Consider the following 21,251-nt stretch of genomic DNA (forward strand, 5'->3'; position numbering starts at 1 on the left):
GACATGGCTGTTCTGATATTTTTATTGGGGCTTACCTGTCTTCCGGAAGTGCCAATTTCCGCCGTTCATTCATTCATCGCGTGAATAGCCGGGAACACTTCCAATAGGATGGAGATTTGCTTTTACGCCAGGAACCAGCGTTTTCAAGAGAATTCAGTAGACATGGCTGTTTCAATATTTTTACTGGGCATATCTTTACCTGTTTTTCGGAAATGCCAATTTTCGTAGTCGATTTATTCCCCGGTGGACAGGCGGAAGCACTTTTAATAGCATGGATGTTGACTTGTACGCCACGAACCAGCGTTTTCCAGAGAGGTCAGTGGAGATCTGCAGCTACTTGCAAGGTGTTTATTCGGGCACATACTGTGTAGCCTTGGTTATTTGTTTGCTGAACAAGATAGCAGCCAGAACTTACTTAGTGGTCATATATGGTACACAACTTTAGCTACCGGGTATAAGATGTTAGACACCGCAATGTTGATGAAGTTCCTAAAGAATATTAATCGCAATTAATAGGCAAGGTTCGCGTTCTGGCAAAATTCAGTTAATCTCTTACAGCATTGCTTGAATGTCGCTGAATAAACCAATATTACTGAATTTTAGTAATCTATTTCGTTCGGTAGCGAATACATGAAAGAGATTCTGATGTTCGGCCTATAGCGGTTAACATTGTCTTCTCTGAATGACCTGGTGCGCTGCGATGCGCAGCTTCGTATGAACAATGTGCATGGTTTCAGGCGCTATCTCATCGTCATTTGGTTCTTGAAATTTTGACAATTCAATAACTCGACGCAGCCACTTTGTGACCATGTGACATCAAGAGATTACACAAAACTAAGCAACAAAACTCATAGTAACTATGTCAAACATATGCAGACAGCCTGTTACAATAAGAATTGTATTACAGCTGGGGTATTTCTTGCGCAGCACTGCAAAACGTGTGGTTTCGAACTTGTCTTAGAGGAATGCGTTATTCTAGGTGGTAGTCGTAATCAGCTCACAAGCGAAATCATCGAAGCAAAGGCTATCATAGGTCTGGGCCATGCATGTGTAAGCTCACCTTCATTGTCATTATCAAGCAATGAATTGGCGTATCTCCGACTGCAGCCACACGCTGTCTGAATATGTTTCACATGGTTACTGTCGGTTTTTTTGCTTAGTTTTGCGAAATCTATTGATGTCACATGGTTCGCCGAGTGTATAAATAGCCTTCTGTGTCACGAAATAAACCATAAGTTGGAAGTTAGCGCTCACTTTGTTCTCCGTTCTTTTTCATTATCCCTTCCTTTTTGCCCTTCCTGAGCTACGCTAAAAGCCAGAAAAATTGCCAGAGAGCACACCTCTTTTCCACGCAATAAAGGAATACAGTCACGACATAAAACCAATTCTATAATATGTAGTCTCACAGCCTGTAGTTTGTAAGGTTGTTGATGGTGGGCTGAACTTGACTGGCCTAGTGACCACTTCAAGACAACTTGCCAGTCACATAAGCAATTTCAAACGCTTTATTAGGCGGTGCGTGACATGACCTCCGAGATTGGAGAAGCCTGCGCCATTGAAGTTCATTAGAGTGATGACAAGCTTCATCTTGTCGCTTACCGGTGGCGCGTCAGTCAGCGTGTGTATGCTGAAGCAAAAATCCGGAGAACACTCAGCACACCCTAAAGGAATCCAAAGAGATTCAGCCAGGAGAGAACCGTAGGTAACGTACAACTTCCGGAAGCGCTTGGGTAGAGGGCGGAAGCTACATCCGGTCAGCAATCGAGATTAGCAAGGGACGTTTAGAGTATTGGTGGGAAAAAGGCAGGTTTGAGATTGATACGACCGGATCTCTTGCAGTCATGGCTAGCGGTGCAAGGTAGATTTTTAGGGAAAAAATGATCACGGAAATGTACAGAAAAATGCAAGTTAAAAACACGTATAGCATACCCGATTAAATCAAGCAGGCTAGGTGATAAACTTTCACCGCCCAATTTCAAAAGGGAATGCCATTAATACATTAATATCATCATCACCACCACCCCCACCACCGAAGACAGGTAACCGAGGACTCGCAGGAGTTCCAAACGTCATTTCGGAACGAGTATGATTCAAGTACTCTGCAAAACCACTTGTTAGAGGAGCTTTAAAGGTGTTTTCAACCGCGGATTTCTCTCGCGCGGAAAACTAATTCCTGCGATCGGGGCCTAAGCGATATGGTCAACACCTCGTCGAAAGCGAGGGCCGGACCACTGGGAGGCACCTCGATGACGAAGTGCTGCAGGATGGTGGTAAGAAAGATGAACGTCTCCATGTTGGCGATCATCTCCCCGGGACAAGAACGCTTGCCTGTAAGGAAGCGACGTTTTCGATAAGAATGTTTTGTTTCTCACGCTTCAAGAGCGCGAGATATGCTGTTGCGTTCTATTTTTTGCGTCAAGCAATACGATGAACCTGAATACCTGATAATGGAGATTTAGTGTACCAGAGACGCACTAGCTGATACGTGCGCAGGAGTATGCCAGAATAGGTACCCGGCAACGGCAGCACTCGTAGTGACACCTGATAACATTGTGATCAACATACCCCGGTAAGAACACTCATGTGCTACGCACAACTCTTTGCTTCAAGAGCAACGATTCAAATTTAGTGTTGATTATGGAGCTGCAAATGCGTTTAAGCCAGCTGCTAATCGTTGCGCCGTTGCGAACTGTAACGAAACTTCTGCTTCGGTTTAGCATTGGTTGACCGCAGTGTTACCAGATGTCACCACCTAGCGCCGCTGTCCTCCACTCCCGTGGAAGAGGGAACGCATTCAGGCACCCTACTGTTGCTATAGGTGACCACGCTGCCACTAAGTGATGTCACTACTAGCGCTTATAATATATGGGCTAGCCGCGCAATTCTCGGCGCCTCGTTTCAAAGGGCATGTCAATATAACATCATCGTCATCGATCATCAACGTTCACTCACATTTATTTTACTGCGGCGTATATGTCCACGCTACATGCAGTACGTATCAACTATGCCATACATTAATGTGTAGTACATGACCGGGGTTGTTGGAGAAGTATGGGAGAGGCCTTTGCCCTGCAGTAGGCGTAACCAGGCTGCTGCTGCTGCTGATGATGATGATGATGATGAACTTAATGTGGAGGTGTTTAGCTTGACGCATGCGTATTACCTGTTGCGTATTAGCGGGATACCGTGCTGGGTAAACCCAGCCCTTATCTCGCTCCTCTGTGAGCTCGCTTAGGCTGCTCTCCACATGGGGAAGGGAGGAGGGGAGAAGAGGACGAAGACAAGTTCCTCTTCGAAATGCAATGGTTCGATCCTGAGGCTTCTTTGTTCGCCGATATCTATCCTCGCCCCCTGTACTTTACTCCTATTCCACCATACGCATCTACCTGTGCCTCCTTTGCCTTGTTGTGATCTTTAGCGTCATAGTACTGCCTTTTTAGACGCTGCGGCAATAAATTACGAAGGAAGACCACACTCTTACCGGATGAGAAGGCGATCAGCCTCTCAGGCTTGCTGGCTCGAGTCCCTCCTTCGACCAAGAAGCGCTCGGGCCGGAAAACTTCTGGGTCCTCCCAGAAGGACGTGTCGTAGAAGATGGACCTCAGCGAAGGGACCACGACGCTACCTCGCGGAATGACGTAGCCGCTTACTTTCGTGTCCTCGCTGGCACTGCGGCGATAGCGCGGAGAGATCACATCAGGCAACAACAAAAACGTTGTTTAGCGTTACTGAAACCTAAAGCAGAATGCGTCAAGCCATATCAGAGATAGCGCGGAGAGATCACATCAGGCAACAACAAAAACGTTGTTTAGCGTTACTGAAACCTAAAGCAGAATGCGTCAAGCCATATCAGAGATAGCGCGGAGAGATCACATCAGGCAACAACAAAAACGTTGTTTAGCGTTACTGAGACCTAGAGCAGAATGCGTCAAGCCATATCAGAGATAGCGCGGAGAGATCACATCAGGCAACAACAAAAACGTTGTTTAGCGTTACTGAAACCTAAAGCAGAATGCGTCAAGCCATATCAGAGATAGCGCGGAGAGATCACATCAGGCAACAACAAAAACGTTGTTTAGCGTTACTGAAACCTAAAGCAGAATGCGTCAAGCCATATCAGAGATAGCGCGGAGAGATCACATCAGGCAATAACAAAAACGTTGTTTAGCGTTACTGAGACCTAGAGCAGAATGCGTCAAGCCATATCACAGATAGCGCTATAGTAGAATGCGTCAAGCTATATCACCGGTAGCGCTACGACTTAGAGGTTGAAAACGCGACAGAACGAGCTCGAAAGCACTTTCCATGCGCCTACTGGAAGGCATTGCGCACATGCAAAGCGCATATCCGAAGAAATTCACACCACACACGGATACAAATATACAATTTGTAAGCGCAGGCTACCAGCTGATCCCGTTGAAGTGAAGAAAAAAAATGTCCATATATACTTTCGATCCAACCTAGAGAGCGTACGTACTGACACCACTCTGGAAGGTAACTGGGCTGTAGGTTGTCTTGGTACCAGCAACGTTATACCTACTCCTTATCATACGTGCGGGTATCTCGACCACATTCCTAACGGAGAGAACAACAACGTAAACGAGTCTGAATGCATGCGGCGGCGTTTCCAAATTGGACCAAGAGCAGGAGGAGGAGGCGAAAGAGGTCTTCGCGAAGAGAAAGATGAAGTCGGTTGGAAGCAGCGTCTTCATCGTCGATGTGGCAGCAGTGCGTTGAAACCCTAGAGAACTTCCGGTCAGCCATTTTCGAGAGTCCAGTTAGCCAAGAAAAAAGAAGTAGTTTGCCGCATTGTATACTGTAGGCACATATTCCTGACGTTTTCAGGTATAAAGAAAGTGCACCGCGCGTCGAACTCACGTGTGGGCTTTCTTTGTTGTTGCACTTAACGGTACAATTCATTGTCAAACACTCCAAATCCCCAATAAAGCTGATGCCAGCTGGAGGGTCCTGTAAGTTTATAGGCTATTCTAACTTGTGTTGCTTCTGAGGGCTTAACCAGAAGTCTTCTGGGAACTCTGTAAACACGAACAGGGTCTACAGCTTCGCTAAGAACAGCGCAAAAGCGGGGACGTGCTTGTTTCGCGAGCTCACCATCGCATGAGGCCGAAAGGGTTGATCGGCTCGAGGCGCGTCATCTCCCAGATGAAGGCCTGCGTGTACGGCATCCTGCTGCGGTCTTCCCACACGACGCGAGAACCTTGACCGCTTTGACCGAGCACGACGTCGATCTCGGCCCGGATGCGGTTCTGCACCTCCGGCTTGGCGGCGCACGTCAGCAGAAGCCACTCTACCGCGGAGCGCACCGTCTCGCTCCCGGCACCGAAGAAGGAGGACGCGTTGCTAGTGAGCACGTCGTCTGCAACAAAGCGCATGGTCGACGACAGAGGGCGTTTTAATAATAATAATAATATTTGGGATTTTACGTGCCAAAACCACTTTCTGATTATGAGGCACGCCGTAGTGGAGGACTCCGGAAATTTCGACCACCTGGGGTTCTTTAACGTGCACCTAAATCTAAGTACACGGGTGTTTTCGCATTTCGCCCCCATCGAAATGCGGCCGCCGTGGCCGGGATTCGATCCCGCGACCTCGTGCTCAGCAGCCCAACACCATAGCCACTGAGCAACCACGGCGGGTAGAGGGCGTTTTAGAGAGGGAGTAAAGGAAGAAGGAGGAGTAAAGTAGGTAGAGAGGTAAAGTAGATAGAGAGTAAAGTAAGTAGAGAGGAGTAAAGGAAGAAGAAGCATGTGCTTGCTGTGGTAAAGCTAGGGAAACTATGGAGCATGTTTTATTAGAATGTGAAGACGTCTACCCAGCGGTTGATTTAGGCACCACTGGCCTCCTTGAAGCCCTTGGGTTCAGATGGAGCAGTGGTAAAGCAAATATGTCCGCAATAGACATTAAAAGACAATAGACAATAAATGTAAACATCGCATATGCTAAGAATGATAAAGTGTTCTTTCAAAGTACTGTTTTCGTTCATTGCGCGGTAATACAGGTTGATTACTGGAAGAAAAAGAAGGGGAGATCAAAGTTCCTTTTCAAGTTTCGCGCCGTAACCGGAGCACCGCGTAGGTAAGTGTTACGTCACCGATTTTTTTTTTCCCCGTATTCAGGCCACCTCCTGGCTCACTAAAGGTTGCCGAAACATGCTATGTTTAGTTTATGGCATTTCTTTTTTAAGTTACAGTGCATTCCACTTTTACAGGCAAAAAATTAACTAAGTCCTAGCAGATGCCGTCAAAATTCATGACGTCACGGAAAACTGGTGCGTGAACTTCAAGGAGGCGTCGCTGCCTGTCCTTCGCTCTTGCGTCTTTTCTGGCTCAATTTCTCTATTGCGGCAAAAGTGGCTTTCTTTTTTATGGTAAAAGGCCAGTTGACTACTACAGGCAGAATTAGTTTTCTCTCTATCATCCCTTAAGAGAGACACTTACTGTGAATAGTGAAATGAGCTGTTAATAGGAAAATACGAAATTGCAATAGCGACACGGCCACTCTTATCGTGAGAGGGGGCTAAGTGAAAAAAAGACTAAAAAAATATCAGGACAGGTCGTGACGCTACACTGAAATTCCTGCACCAGCTGACTGTGAGATCACGCGTTTTGGCGACGTCTATACGGGTCTGGTCAATCGTCCCTTGGTCAGGAAAAGGACTACTGTCAATCTCGAGGAACCAATTAGGCACGGTTTGGTACGTTTCTAAAACTGAATGTAGACAACGGGCGGAGAAATATTCGCAATATTTCTCCAAGCGCCAAGTGCCTATGGAAAGGTTCCCAAAAGTGAAATTTGTCATCCACCAGAACAAAGCCCGAAGCCAACAAGTAAACCGAAACACCTTTTAGGGAAACGGAGAGCTTCGCAACTGGCGTCGAGTTCCATCCGCCTCCGAGGATTGAACTCGACATCGCCGCCTTCACTCGAAGCGCTGAAACACGACCAAAGCGAATGAATTCTGCAGGAATTCTCAAAGTGGACGCAGATGCACGGAAAAAGAAAGAAACGTTTGATCAGTTTCCTTAGCAGCTTCGTGCCACAATCTGATGGACGCTAACTATGGCGTGTTAAATCTACTACACGTTGCTGAAACACATGGTGCAGAAGCGCTCCGAAGGAGGCTGAAGGTTGTACGAGTTCATGTTCATTGAAAAGTGCACTGCAGATGGCGCAGGGGCCAAAGACACAGGAAGACGATGCCGCTGGACAGGGAACGTTAGATGGGGCTATAATTCCTATTCCTAGAATTGCAGTTACTCTACGCACTCACGCGTGAAAGTCTTCTTTTCTTGCTCTAGTCGTCTCATCTCACTGAGAAAACCACCAACATAGTCACGAACCACGCCGTCCTGATAGGTTTTCTCGTGAAGGCCTATTAGGGTCCTGTAGGGAGAGAATACAAGGAACACAAGGAGGGTCTCTCAATAGCAATTCACTGCATCACAAAGTGTGAAATTCAATCTTGTCAACTAAAGGAATTTTAATCAGACAAGAACAAAGACTCGTCACCTAAAACTGAACCTGAAAGAACTTGCAAGTTCATATCTCCCATGCGTATGGTGACGAAACCTGGTATACATGTATATTCTCTATAGCCCATCAAGCAGGGCTTAATTCAGGCACACGCTGACCACCTTGCGCTAGCAAGGCGCAGAGCTATACTCCTTGGTGAAGCCTCCGAGCTAACTTAGCAAATTTTACCGCAGCGCGTATTGCGGTGACATCTATCAGGCAGTCTGCGAATTATTGCGTTTGACTCCGAAATATCGGTGACGACATTTGCTTTTCTCCCAGATCTTTTTTTTTTTTTTGTCATTAGACATTCAAAGGGTTTCAGCAAAGCTGGCATGAACCAATGAAAACACTAAGTACAATTTTGCGTGATTAGACATCTCGGGGGCATCTGTGACACACAAGCAGCTTCATCCAAGGCGCTTCACTAACTAGTGCAAACACTAAGCGTAACTGGCTATCACAAGTAAAGTTTCGCACAATTACCCATCTCGGGGGACCACATTAAGTACAAAGGTCTCCGGAAAAGCAATCTCACGAACCAGCACAAAGACGTACAACTTGCCATCGCAAGTATAGAATCTCTGGTAGACCCCCGTAACCCCGAATTCGAGCTATACTCGGCCAGCCCACTCACTCTGAGAGGCGATCCCTTCGTATCATGGCGCTCCTGAGCCTCCCGCATGCTCCCATGCGAAGGATGGAGAGCACTCTGCGCAGCCACGGGAAGAAGTTGATGGCCGAAATCTGTGCCGCCAACGCCGGGATCCCGTCGGCGAGCTCGTCCAGATCGACACGCTCGGGGCTGCCGTACTCGAACCTCCGGCCGTACAGCAGCGCCGTGATGACGTTGGACGTGCTCGAACACAACAACGGGGCGATGGCAACGGGCTCGCCCTTGCGAGACGCCAGCTCACGAACCAAGTTCGACAGTTCGTCCTGCATGCGGTAGTGGTCCCGTTTGCGAAGGTTCAGTAAAACAAATTATTATTATTATTTGTTTTGAACACATATACACATATACACAGGTATTAGGAAAGGGAAAGCGAGGGGCAGGCTGGCAACTGCCACCGGAAGGGGCACAACGCCTGCCTACTCTTCTGGAGGGAGGTGACAGCAACACAGAAATAGAGGATAGGAAGGAGGGGAGGAAAACGGAAAGAGGAAAGGAGAGCAACAGGACACTGCAACAGGACAAATCTAAAGACTGAAGTAGAACTCAGCATCCGGAATTAAAGTGACGCCGCGTCGAACAGCCTCCACAATTATCAACCACATCCATGGCTAGTTCGCTATGCGGCTAATTGTGTTCTCCACGATGAGACGCCAAGTAAAGCTGCACGTAATCACCGTTTCACCGTTAGTCGGTTCACAATATACACTATAAGGTGTTTGAACCCGCCACCTCCCATCTTCGAAGGAAGAAGCCTTAGAACACAGTAAAGATCACAAGGTCTTGGTGAAACACGCAGTTAACCTGCTCCCGTGGCTTGCTTTCCTGATACGGTTGCGATATCAGCGTGCGCATTCTTCGTGAAGGGCAACGTGATGCGATCGCGATCTCACCCGCGTTAGCTTAAGTTCCGCTTCAGTTATGATAATAACTTCTGCGCCCGCGATGGGAATGTAGCTATTTCAGGCGGTTATGCAAAGTTCACGTGCCACGTATCGCAGTCAGCGATGGCTCACTGCGCTTAAAGGGCCCCTCACCAGGCTTGGCCATCTTGAGCTGATAAGTTCAGAGCATAGATTGCGCGGTAACGATCGTGTCTGCAAAGTGTCACATCACTACACGCCGCGGAAAGACCTGAAATTTCAAACATAACGCTGTTTTTTCTCCTCTTCGCGGACGCCGCGCTGCAAGCCGGACGATGACGTAGTCGTGGCCCTGCGCCTACGCAGTCGTGTCCGCAGTGTGACGTCGCTCGTGGTGACGCGTGACTTCGAGAATTGTTCAAGACAACATCTGTTATCTGTGCGATCTGTTGCTTGAATTGAAGTTTAGAGAAATAATAAAACGCAAACGGAATGTCTGCGCGTTTTTCGTTTTACTTCGAACCGAAGCGAGAGAGATGTACTTCCGCTTCGTCTGCTTGTTACCATGGTCGTGCGGTCACGTGGGCAGGTACCGAAACTATGCCATTTTCTACGCGCTCCAACGCGTGATCATGCTCTGCGATCCGCTTCTTCTGCCTCAGTATTCGTGTGGCATTGAATTACACCGCTAGTGATGTTTCCTTGTGCACAGCGTTCAAAATCATGTGCTGCGCGAACGAGGCAACAGTTCGCGCCCGACGCCGTCAGCGGACGTGCCTAGCGCCGAAAAAAAAAAGCGAGGAGCAAAAAAAAGAACAATAAAGTCGGGCACAGTGACGTATGCAACACGCGATCCTCGAGGTGCGGTATGGGAGAACGCAGGGAATGAATTTCGCTTGCGTAGGCTAGACGGGGCGAGTGGAAAGAGCGTCTTGCTTGGAAGTGGGGCCCGCCTGCTGAATTCGTGGGTTCGAAGCACTGAAATGTTTCTATCTCGGCTATTAATGAGCCGATTTGAAATATTTTTGAGGCGGAACGCTCCCTGGAGGACACGTAACAACTTCCAGCGTATAACCAAATTTGCTATGGGTCCTGGCGAGGTGCCCTTTAAGCGACATGAAGAGAGAGAGAGAGTGCAGGGTGAACGACGTTCTCTCTCTCTCCTCCCTCTCTCTCTCAATTTTCTTTTTGACCAGGTACTTTACGAACTCAGGCTGCAACACGGTTGCATTGTGGCTGTACCACTGATTAATGCTCCACCGAGTGGCACTGGGGTACGAGCTCACGTCGACACTCAGGACACAGATTTCCGCGAAACTATTCCGGACACTGTCAAATTCCACCATGCGGATGTTTTGGGCCAATCAGAAAGGCAGTAGCAGCCGTGTAGGCCAATCGGAGCTCACAAGATGGTGAATTCAACAACATGGCGGAATTTTCCTGTCCACAATAATGCCTCAGAACAGCACATCCCCCCCCCCCTCCCCTGGTGGAATGACGAACAACTTTTTGCAGCTATATGCCCTGGCAGTGACGAGCCTACTATAAGAGCGAAAGCAGAGGTCAGTAAACGGATTGCCCGAACTAGAGCGGATTGCCCGAACTATAGGTAAATTGAAGAAGCGCTTTTAGAGGGATATTAGGAAAGAAACACGTAATCCCGTGATAATGATCCGCAGTGTCCTTTAAAAACACTCTTTTCATTATTTAGTGGTAACATAATGATTATCGGACAAAACATTTTTAGGCGAAAGTTACATTTTATTTATTTTCGCGGCGAACCCTATGCGACGGTATAGGTCGGTGTGACGTCACGCATTTTAAAGCATTTTTCTCCGCGTTTGGCCAGGCTACGTTCACACGTGGGAAACGGCAAGCGGGCGGAAAATCCAGAGCGGCCGGAAAATCTTTTCCGCGCTTGTACAAGATGTTCACATTTCTTTCGCCACTGCAGCGGAAACCACTGCCGCTTTCGTCCACATCCATCTAGTTTGCGTACGTTTGTCCGCGCGATGACACTGTTCATCACACTACTTCAAGACATACGTTCAATCATTAACCTATCAGTTACTAAAAGCTATCATTTAGCGCAACTGCGCGTGTCGGTTTTAACTTTCATCTAATAATATAATAATATTTGGGGTTTTACGTGCCAAAACCACTTTCTGATTATGAGGCACGCCGTAGTGGAGGACTCCGGAAATTTTGACCACCTGGGGTTCTTTAACGTGCACCTAATAACTTTCATCTACCATGGAAGATAAACAAGACATAGTTTCGATAGTTTTAGCTAGTTTCTTGTCCAAAAATAGACAATGAACAACGGAAAATGTTAAATTATACGACCGGATGTTTACATGTTAGTGCAGCTTCTGGTGAAGGGGAACCATTTTCCGCTTCGCCGCCTCTTTTTTTATCCCGTTTTTGCGCCCAGGCAGGCGGATTTTTCAAGTTTTTTCCGCTTCCGCTTGCTCCGAGACCAGGTGTGAACGCAGCCTTAGTAAACGCTCCTGAAACCTGGGAAGTTCGATCTACATCTTTTTTTAAACAAACAGAATGCGGTTAATTTCTACCGACAAAAAAATTAATTAAGCTCGAGCAGTTCCGATCAAAATCTACGGAGTCGCGGCGAATTCAAAGCGCCACCAACCGTCTATAGTTTTTTTTTCTTCTTTTTTTTTCGTTCTCGCTGGCCTACCAAGCCTCTAATGTCGTTAAGAGTGACTTTTCTGGTCTGTTATACCGGTGTCACACGTTCACTTTTGATCGCCATCGTGCTCGCTCCGCATCGAATCTCTTGATCGCGATCGACAATGATCGCTGCTACACGATCCAAAGATTCGGATCCAGTTGGGTGAGCTCAAGCGCATCATCTGTCGTTGGTGGGATCAAAGTACTTATCAGATTTGTATAAACTTGTAATACTAAACTCTATTCTTTGTTTTGCAAGAAAATATGATTTCGTTTGTCAGTGTGGGTGAGGCTATTATCGCTTTCATCGTCTGCTGATCGTCTGCAACTTAGAAATACATGGTCGTCCGCCTATACGATCGCGGTGAAGAGGCCTTTGTCTATGGTCTCGGTAATTTTTTTTTCTTAGTGACAACGACATGACTCCAAGAGAAAGTCGGCGGAGGGACAGCCGTAGCCATAGCTCACGTGTATGTGCGTCTCGAGAACCTGCGTGGTGCTGATCAGTGTCTTGAACGTCCTCATTGTGAACCGGCGCTGTTCCTTCCAACGCGGCCCGTTGGCCAGAATCATGACTGCGGGAGGAACGCGCAGTTAAGATGCTTCGACGTTACGCGATCGCAGCGTAAAATAGAATCCGAGTACCAAAAAAAAAAAAAACTCCGTTCCCTTCCACTTTGTGAAGGATGACCAGCGAAGCTGTGTATGTGGGCCCCCTTAATGGCGAACTGAGCTTCTGCCGTGGGTCGGCCCGGCATCGCACTATCTTCGGGATCGGCCCACGTATAGGAAGTGCTTAACTAACGCCCGCTTCTATATTTGAAGCGGGCGTTTGAACTATACTATATACTATACTATACTTGAACTAACTAACTATACTTGAAGTAACGCCAGCACTATACTTGAAGAGGGTTTCCTCGCTCGAGTGAAGAGTAGGTGTAGTTTTCTCTGAAAGGTCCGCAGACAGTGCGCTAGGAAATGTCGCGCACCATCTGCTCACATTTCTGCGAAAGACACGAACTGACGGACTCACGGTGACACGCTTTCACGACACGGATTGGGACGCCGAGGCGGAGCAATTGCCAGGCTATAACCTTGCCTCTGGCAACGCCCCCAACACCACTGCCACGACCAATGTTCATTGGGCGTTCATCGGATGTTGATGGGTGATTGGCAGATGATGCCGCGATATGCTGTGGATGTACTGCTTGTTGCTCATGAGGCGAGGGTGCTTGATTTGAAGAAACCGCTATCGATGTTCGTTAGATGCTAGTGGGTGACAGTGACATTATACCACAGCCACACTGGCGGGCTAAGTACTATCTTCTACTACCGAGACTTGTGCTTACTTTGAGATTTCTCGTGGACGTTGAGGGGGAATTCATGAGCCCGGTCGAGCAGGGCGTCGTTCCAGAGGGCCTCCTTTATGGAGCCGAAGTCACACAAGAAGACCACGTACCGGGAACCGAGCTGGAGTCTACAGAAAAACCACTTGCCACTTTGTCACAAGTTACAGATCCGGAGTGAAAAGGGCAGATACCCAATACAACGGACCATAGTATCGTTATAACGAAACTTGACATAACGAAATAATGGATATAACAAAGTGAATGAAATTCACCTTGAAATCCCCATAGAGGTACGTAGTGCAGTAAGTGTAATAATGGATATAACGAAGGAATTTGTGTCTCCTCCTTCAACTTCGTTATAACAAGGTTTTACTTAAGGCGTGTTTTGTTACTGTTGTTGTTGCTGCTGCTTTTAGAGTGTACAGAATTTTTAGAGATCGCCCGAGGCAGATAATTCTAGTTTTTGAGCTGTACTACTTAAACTGGCGGACATATCTCGTATGAAAAATCAAAACGCACAATCGACCAGACTAAACAAAAGATGTCTAATTATCTTTCCTAATTAGTTGCTGTAGAAATTTACGAATTGTAAGCGGAGTTTTCAAGGCAGTGTATACCCTCCGTCACCCGAATGCAATCACGAATGTGCTCTCGACAACCCGACGCGGTAGCCCTGCAGCTATATGGCAACGCGCAAGTTGCGCTGGCGAGGACGAGGTCGCGGGTGCGGTACAGGCCGCGGTGGCTGGAGTCTGTTAGGGGCGGGACTCGAGAACGCTCATGCACCCTGTTCTGCGTGCTCATTAAAGAACTCCAGGTGGAGAAAATTAAGCCGGAGCCCCACCCCTACGGCGTGCCACAGAATGAAGTCATGTTTTTGCTTTGCTTTCTTTTTTTCACGTAAAACCCCAGAATGCGATTACAATTTCATTTTTTTTTTTAGCTATCCATGGCCAGAGGTAAAAGTGATCCAAGTTGTTCCAATTTTCTTTCGTGTAGAACGGTGTTTCGGTTTTCTGCGGCTAAATGATCTGCTCGAACTTAAAAAAAAAAAGAGGAAATGAAGAAGAAGAAGAAGCCTTTGACTGCTTATGTTATAGCCGCTAGATTTCGCAGGAATGTCATTATACAGACAGTATCAGGCTCCGCAATTGCCAACTCTGTGGATTACAGACATCTCCTAAACGCCCTTGACACGGAGATTTTTGCCGAACACGGAAAATTGAAGTGTCCATCACGAGGCTGCGCTGCCGTATACCTGCATTGAACTTCTACCTCCACAGGTCTGGTCTGGTCCCCTTACCATTACGCTCATTCTGTGGCGAAGCGGAGACAATAGACCATTTCTTGTTGTCTCGCAGATGTTTTTCTATTAAAAGAAAACAACTACTCGAAATCCCGCTTCGCTCTATTGGTCTAACTTTATCAGTGCCTGTGATCCTATCTTTTGGAGCCTCCATTATTGGGCTCAGCCACAGAAATGTTTGCTTGGCAATCCAAAATTACCTCATTGAAACCAATCGATTTCTATGTTAGACTGATCATTCTCCCTCCCAACGATAGTTTTCTTTTATTTCTGATCCAGTATTATTATTATTATTATTATTATTATTATTATTATTATTATTATTATTATTATTATTATTATTATTTTATGCACCTATTTGAACCACCCGATTCTTGGCCAATCCCCCACTGTGGGTATGTGCCACGGCCACTCAGGACAACAACAACAACAACAACAAGTACTTTCACCCGCCGTGATTGCTCAGTGGCTATGGTGTTGGGCTGCTGAGCACGAGGTCGCGGGATCGAATCCCGGCCACGGCGGCCGCATTTCGACGGGGGCGAAATGCGAAAACACCCGTGTACTTAGATTTAGGTGCACGTTAAAGAACTCCAGGTGGTCGAAATTTCCGGAGTCCTCCACTACGGCGTGCCTCATAATCAGAAAGTGGTTTTGGCACGTAAAACCCCATAATTTAATTTAATTTAACAAGTACTTTGGCTACGTGAACATCCAATCCACTATGAACATACCCGAACACGTTGCCGTACTTCCGCTTGAGCGTCTCGATGTCCCGATGCCTGTGCTCGGTCATGAAGGGCAGGTAGCCGAGGAGAGGCAGGCCTCGCGGTCCAGGCGGCAGGTCGGGTCGAAACACCCTCCGCAGCGAGAACCACAGGTAATGCAGCAGCGGTGCCGCCAGTGCGACGACCAGCGCCGTGATCACGCACTGCCACGTCACCGCCTCCGGCATGATTGAAGCTGGAGCTACTCTTGGCGCAGTGATCGGTTAGGTTTGACGAGTCGTCGACTGCGATGTACGAACCCCGCGTGCTACACCGCTCCTAACTATAGCTGAATTCGTGTATTATAATGAATGAGCTCAGCGGAGTAGGCGGTTTTAAACGCAGTACTAAAGAGAACAGATAGAAGGATATGTTTGGCAGCGAGAAGGGGGGGGGGGGGGGGAGGGGGCAGGAGAGACGTCCTTTTGCGGGCGAGGGTAGAGTGCGGCACTTGATGCCAATTTTAGCCGGGTGCGCGACCTGTATACGAGCGGATGGTTACTTCCACAAGGGTTAGTAAAACTCGTCGCCGCGGTTCCGTTCGGTTTAGAGGTTTTCATTCGTGATTCTCCCACAAAAGTCACAGCTGTGTAGCCAAGCACTGTGGAAAATAAACAAAGAAAGAAAGAGAAAGGAAGAAGGAAAGAAAAAAAGCAGATCGCCTGGATTCGCGCAAACAGCCAGGTGACTGCCCATGTTTGTGATAAGCCTCAAATTCTCGCGCACTCACCGCCCGCCCCCCTCTCCCTTCGTATACGTTCCCTTGTTTCGAACGGATGCATGCACCCTTTCTCTTTGCGGAGGGTGTTCTGCCCGTGTAACGCGCAACGTTTCAACATTATACCTCGCAATGACAGCTGCAGAGTTTACTGATCACGCTCTGGCGTGTTACGTCCCAGATATTGCGTGAGCTTGAAGCCCTCGATCAAAGTCGCAGTGTTGACTTGGCATATAGTCGTGCCACGACGGCGTCTGAGATACACCGACCGGTGGTAATAATAATAATAATATTTGGGGTTTTACGTGCCAAAACCACTTTCTGATTATGAGGCACGCCGTAGTGGAGGACTCCGGAAATTTTGACCACCTGGGGTTCTTTAACGTGCACCTAAATCTAAGCACACGGGTGTTTTCGCATTTCGCCCCCATCGAAATGCGGCCGCCGTGGCCGGGATTCGATCCCGCGACCTCGTGCTCAGCAGCCCAACACCATAGCCACTGAGCAACCACGGCGGGTACCGACCGGTGGTAATGGTAACTGGTAATAAGACCGGGGGTGATCGGATATCGCTGGAAGAGGCCTTTGTCCTACAATTGACATAAATAAAACGACGACGACGACGATGATGATGACGACAACGTTGATGATGAAATACAAACATTAGGTTAGAAGAGAGAAGGCAAACCGAGGGCCTCCATATTTTTTTATATATATATTCGACCATATAAAGCCGACATGCAAAGGGCTCATTGGCATTCTTTTGGCTTCGTTGTCTACTGGCCTTATGCTAAAGAACGTCGCTCCGTTAGCGACATTAAAACATACCTTTAGGTAAAGGGGCCCCAACGCCTTGCGTCCATCTAAAAAAAAAATGGCTGTGGCTTAGGTAAGGTTAAGCCCAGGATGCGAAGCATACTAGCCTTTATTTTAGTTGTTGAACCACTGTTTAGCCTGGTGAACTGCTGTTGCTTGGCTATATTTGGTTCGGCTAGACGAAGAAACAACTCATGCATTACTGCTTCGCCTTCAAGAGTGGAACGCGACAGCGTTCCCGTCGACCCGCCAAGGGGTGTAAGACAATGGGCTACAGGGCAGCGACTACGCGCCCCGCATTGGACGCGGTGAGCGTCGAGCAAAGCAGCGTTCGGTGCGGCAACGAAATGTGCGCCTGAGCAAGAGACGCACGCCTTAGAAACAGCTCGTTTCTAAGGCAACACCGCATTCACTAGAGGCGCTTTTGTACCGCTTTGAAGCATCGTACTCGTGGCTCAGTGGTAGCGTCTCCGTCCCACACTCCGGAGACCCTGGTTCGATTCCCACCCAGCCCGTCTTGCAAGAGTTGAGCCAAAGCCACTTCTCCTCTGTCGTGACGTCACGGTGTCACGTGGTTTCAAGGCGACACCGCCGCGCCTGAGGAGCTGGGTTGAGCTCTCGTAATATGCTTCGCATAAAAAAAAAGAAACACTCTTTCATGGGCGAGCACGAGCGTGGCACTTGATGCCAAGGTCAACCACGTGCGCGACCTGTCCAAGCGGATGGATATCTGCATATAGTCAAACTCGGCTCCAGAGTTCCGCTCGGCCACCTGTTTCCGTCACCCTTTCTCCTGTAAAGGACACAGATGTGTATCAGTACGTAGTTGAATGTGATACAAACAGAAAGAACAAAAAAAAAACAGGTATGTCTCAGATCTGCGCAAACATTTAGCGTAGCGCACGTTTAAGTGAAAAGCCCTCCCTCGCCCATTTCGTCCCTCGTGTGTTCGCTTAGTTCGGAGCGCTAATTTCGAAATGCCATCACTGAAGTAACGGCAACGCGACGGAGTCATTTGCATACGTTTGCAGATACGACTATCGGCGACCCAGCAGACCACCCCATTAGTAATGATTTTTCCCGCGGATGGACTCTCTTCTCTTTGCGGACGCTTAGCGAGTATTCTGCGCGTGAATGACAAATTAGTTAGGCTTAGACGAACCCTACCTATTTATGTACACTGTGGCGAGGAGAGCATATATGTCGCCTTGAAAAAGACAAGCCCACCTGTGGCAACGTTGGCTCCCACTTTCACCTCGTTCTTGTTTTGCTCGTCGTCTAGCATTTCCGCCTCCCGCATTCCCCCTGTTTCCCCTGAATTACTTAGGTTGACATATAAGAGACGCATGTGACAGGGAACGCTCCAGCATATCAGGAGGACAAATCGGTGGGCCAGTTGCTGTGGCATTATTTACGCAGTAGCGCAGAAGCACATGGACGACGAAATGAAAAGACGGGACGCAGCGCTAACAACTGTTGTAATCGGACCGCTGACACCAGTTGTTGCAACTGTGTCGCAAGCTCCAAGGGTAGCGTTGGCCTGGCGGCCTGGGGCACAACTGGAAGCATCCGAAGGTCCCGGCAAAGCATGAGTCGACTGCTAACAGAACCACTTGTTTATTCTAGCATCGCAAAGAGCGGCCAGAGCGGCCGGTCAGGTCGACCGAAGTGGAGAGACGGGAGAGCAGGCTACTCAACGGAAGAAATCGGAGCCTCTCTCTTGCCGTCCGGGGGCAGCTGCTTTTATACTCTCGGAGTCGAGGGCAAGTAGGAAGGCCTCGTGACGAGGCCACGTGACGGCGGGGCACGGACACGCTGAGAGACATGTTGAGACGAGTGTAGTGACGCATCCGCCGGGCCGGCGCCGGTCAGACCTCCTCGCTTCACACTTGGGGAGCTCCTCTCCCCGGCTGCCGCGCTTTGACAAGCGTGGGCACCACCATGCACACACACACACTTGAAGACACGTGGCACTGAAACATGCCTGGACGCGCTTGGCGGGGAGGCGTTGCGGCGGCGCGGAACGGGCCAAAATGTCCGCCGCTTTGAATGAAGCCCCGGCGTCCGTTGCATCCGCGCCGGCTATACCGCACGTCGTAGGCGAAACGTAACACAACTGAGTGTTTATTGCAGGAGAGCAGGTGTATATATCACCGCACGAAAGGAAGGGAGAAGAAAGACACAAAACAAATCAATCCGGCAAGATCAACTGACACAGGCGGTAGAAGCTGCAGAGGTTTGGAATAGGAATTGGGTTTGTTGCCCGTCAGTCTCCTTATCGTAGAGAGAAATGTCGTTTTGGCCGCGTTAGCCGCCTGTGTCAGGTGATCTTGCTGGGTTGATTTGTTTGTGTTCTCTCTCTCTCTTCCTTTAGTACGGTTTATATATGTATATGTATATGTATATATATATATATATATATATATATATATATATATATATATATATATATATATATATATATATATATATATATATATATATATATATATATATATATATATATATATGTATGATCTCGGTTAATAAACACTCAGTTGTTAGCGCATTGCCCCGTCTTTTTCTTTCGTTGTCCATGTGCTTCTGCGCTACCGCGTAAATAACTACAGCATATATCTCACACAATAACTGGGCTCGTTATTAGTTGTGCTTTGGCGCGGGACGACACAACCTTAGGGCTTGAAGGAAACTCGCACTCGACCAAACAGACGGCATTCGTGACACACGAAGGCGTCCAAATTACGCCGACGCCTCCCCCCCCCCCCTTTCTCTTTCAAACGGTTATGCGCACTCTCCCACAGAACACGTGATTCGGCACGAATACGCATATGCCATAAAATCTAAGTGCGAGAAGCTTCAAGCAGAAAACTATGTCACGATACGGATTTCAGGTCACACGGACGGCAACTGAGCCAAACAAAGTACTGACGCAGCAGGAGGGCACGTATTACCGTGCAGAATATGAGCGGGAACTGGCGAACGCGTGGCAAATGACCCCGAAACCGAGTTAACAGCTGGAACGGCATGGCGTGTTTTCCGCGAGCGAAAAACGACGCGGATGGCGCTGTCGAAGACTGAGGGGAAAGGGGGACGCTCTTCCGCTAACTGTCGGCGCTCCTACCGCGCCTGCGTTTGTCGAAGACGGCTGCTTACTACATTTCACTGGCCGCTGAGAGCCGATCAGACGGTTACGTGGACAGTAACTTACAGCGAGGAATTTTTTCACAGTCATTGCTTCTTTATTTTTTTTTTCAGAGAGATAGATAGATAGATAGATAGATAGATAGATAGATAGATAGATAGATAGATAGATAGATAGATAGATAGATAGATAGATAGATAGATAGATAGATAGATAGATAGATAGATAGATAGATAGATAGATAGATAGATAGATAGATAGATAGATAGATAGATAGATAGATAGATAGATAGATAGATAGATAGATAGATAGATAGATAGATAGATAGATAGATAGATAGATAGATAGATAGATAGATAGATAGATAGATAGATAGATAGATAGATAGATAGATAGATAGATAGATAGATAGATAGATAGATAGATAGATAGATAGATAGATAGATAGATAGATAGATAGATAGATAGAGAGCAGTTCTTATGCGCCCGTTCCTGCGTTTAGCGTAATGTATTTTCAGATATTGGGGACGAGGACTTACGGAGTCGCCACCTGTCGGAAGCGAATCCATTGCACAGCATGAGGAACAACGCGGCGCGCTCCTCATAGGCTTGCTTGGCGTAGAGGGCTTAATAAAAACACCACACGGCACTCCTCCATGGACATTTCTGTAAGCACTCTCAAAACGAGGGAAGTTTTTTTACTGCCAAAACAATAATCACGGGCAAACTGAAAGCACAGAATCGTTTACAGACGGTATTTCTTTGCCGAATACGTACAGTGAACGCCACTGCGCGCGGTCGCGGCGATGGAGTCTCCCGACCCGCCTTCTTGCGTGAAAGGTAGGCAAACGCTGAGAGCAAACAGCGAAATATGTTCTCATAATGGGCTGGTCTGTATAACCAATGGAGCATAAAAGAAGGAAGCCTCAATGCAGTGATTGCATGATATCGCAGCGATCGACCGCGCGTCTGCATGCATGTCCACGCACAATGTTTCGCTATCGCTGCGAGCGCGTTTTCGAACCGTGCCGTGAGCTTTAGGGCGCAGCATATGAGCATCTGACAGTACACGAGCAACCATTGTTGCATGTACGCTATCCGATCTGTTCAAAAATAATTTCGTTAGAGAGATTTCGGCGCCTACGGCGGCTGTGATGTGCCGTCGCGATATTGAATCTTCTTTTTTTTCGCCTAAATTATTCGACGTTTCAATGTTGTTTCTCAAGTTACGTCGCGCTGTATGTTTATCGGTCTTCTCAACGTGCGATTTCCCGCTGCTTTTTTTTTCATAATCCAGTAGATTAATTCATAACACAAACATGACCTCATGACGTGCCTATATTACAGCGAATCTGTATACCTCTACCGTCTAAGGAAATTTTGGTGTCGTTG

The 21,251-nt window shown here is 47.7% G+C and overlaps 1 protein-coding gene across 1 annotated transcript; it reads right to left on the bottom strand.

Moving 5' to 3' along the window:
- Nucleotides 1-1,495: 1,495 nt before the first annotated feature.
- On the bottom strand, nt 1,496-15,448 carry LOC135916220 (cytochrome P450 2J4-like). The gene is made up of 8 exons (XM_065449519.1): nt 15,150-15,448; nt 13,110-13,237; nt 12,229-12,335; nt 8,171-8,472; nt 7,292-7,404; nt 5,113-5,377; nt 3,482-3,669; nt 1,496-2,328 (listed from the first exon to the last, which is right to left on the bottom strand). The coding sequence occupies exons 1-8, from the start codon at nt 15,368-15,370 to the stop codon at nt 2,138-2,140; spliced, it is 1,515 nt and encodes a 504-aa protein (XP_065305591.1). The 5' UTR covers nt 15,371-15,448; the 3' UTR covers nt 1,496-2,137.
- Nucleotides 15,449-21,251: the final 5,803 nt, after the last annotated feature.

This window comes from Dermacentor albipictus, chromosome 5 (genome assembly GCF_038994185.2).
Source record: "Dermacentor albipictus isolate Rhodes 1998 colony chromosome 5, USDA_Dalb.pri_finalv2, whole genome shotgun sequence".
Lineage (NCBI taxonomy): Eukaryota > Metazoa > Arthropoda > Arachnida > Ixodida > Ixodidae > Dermacentor > Dermacentor albipictus.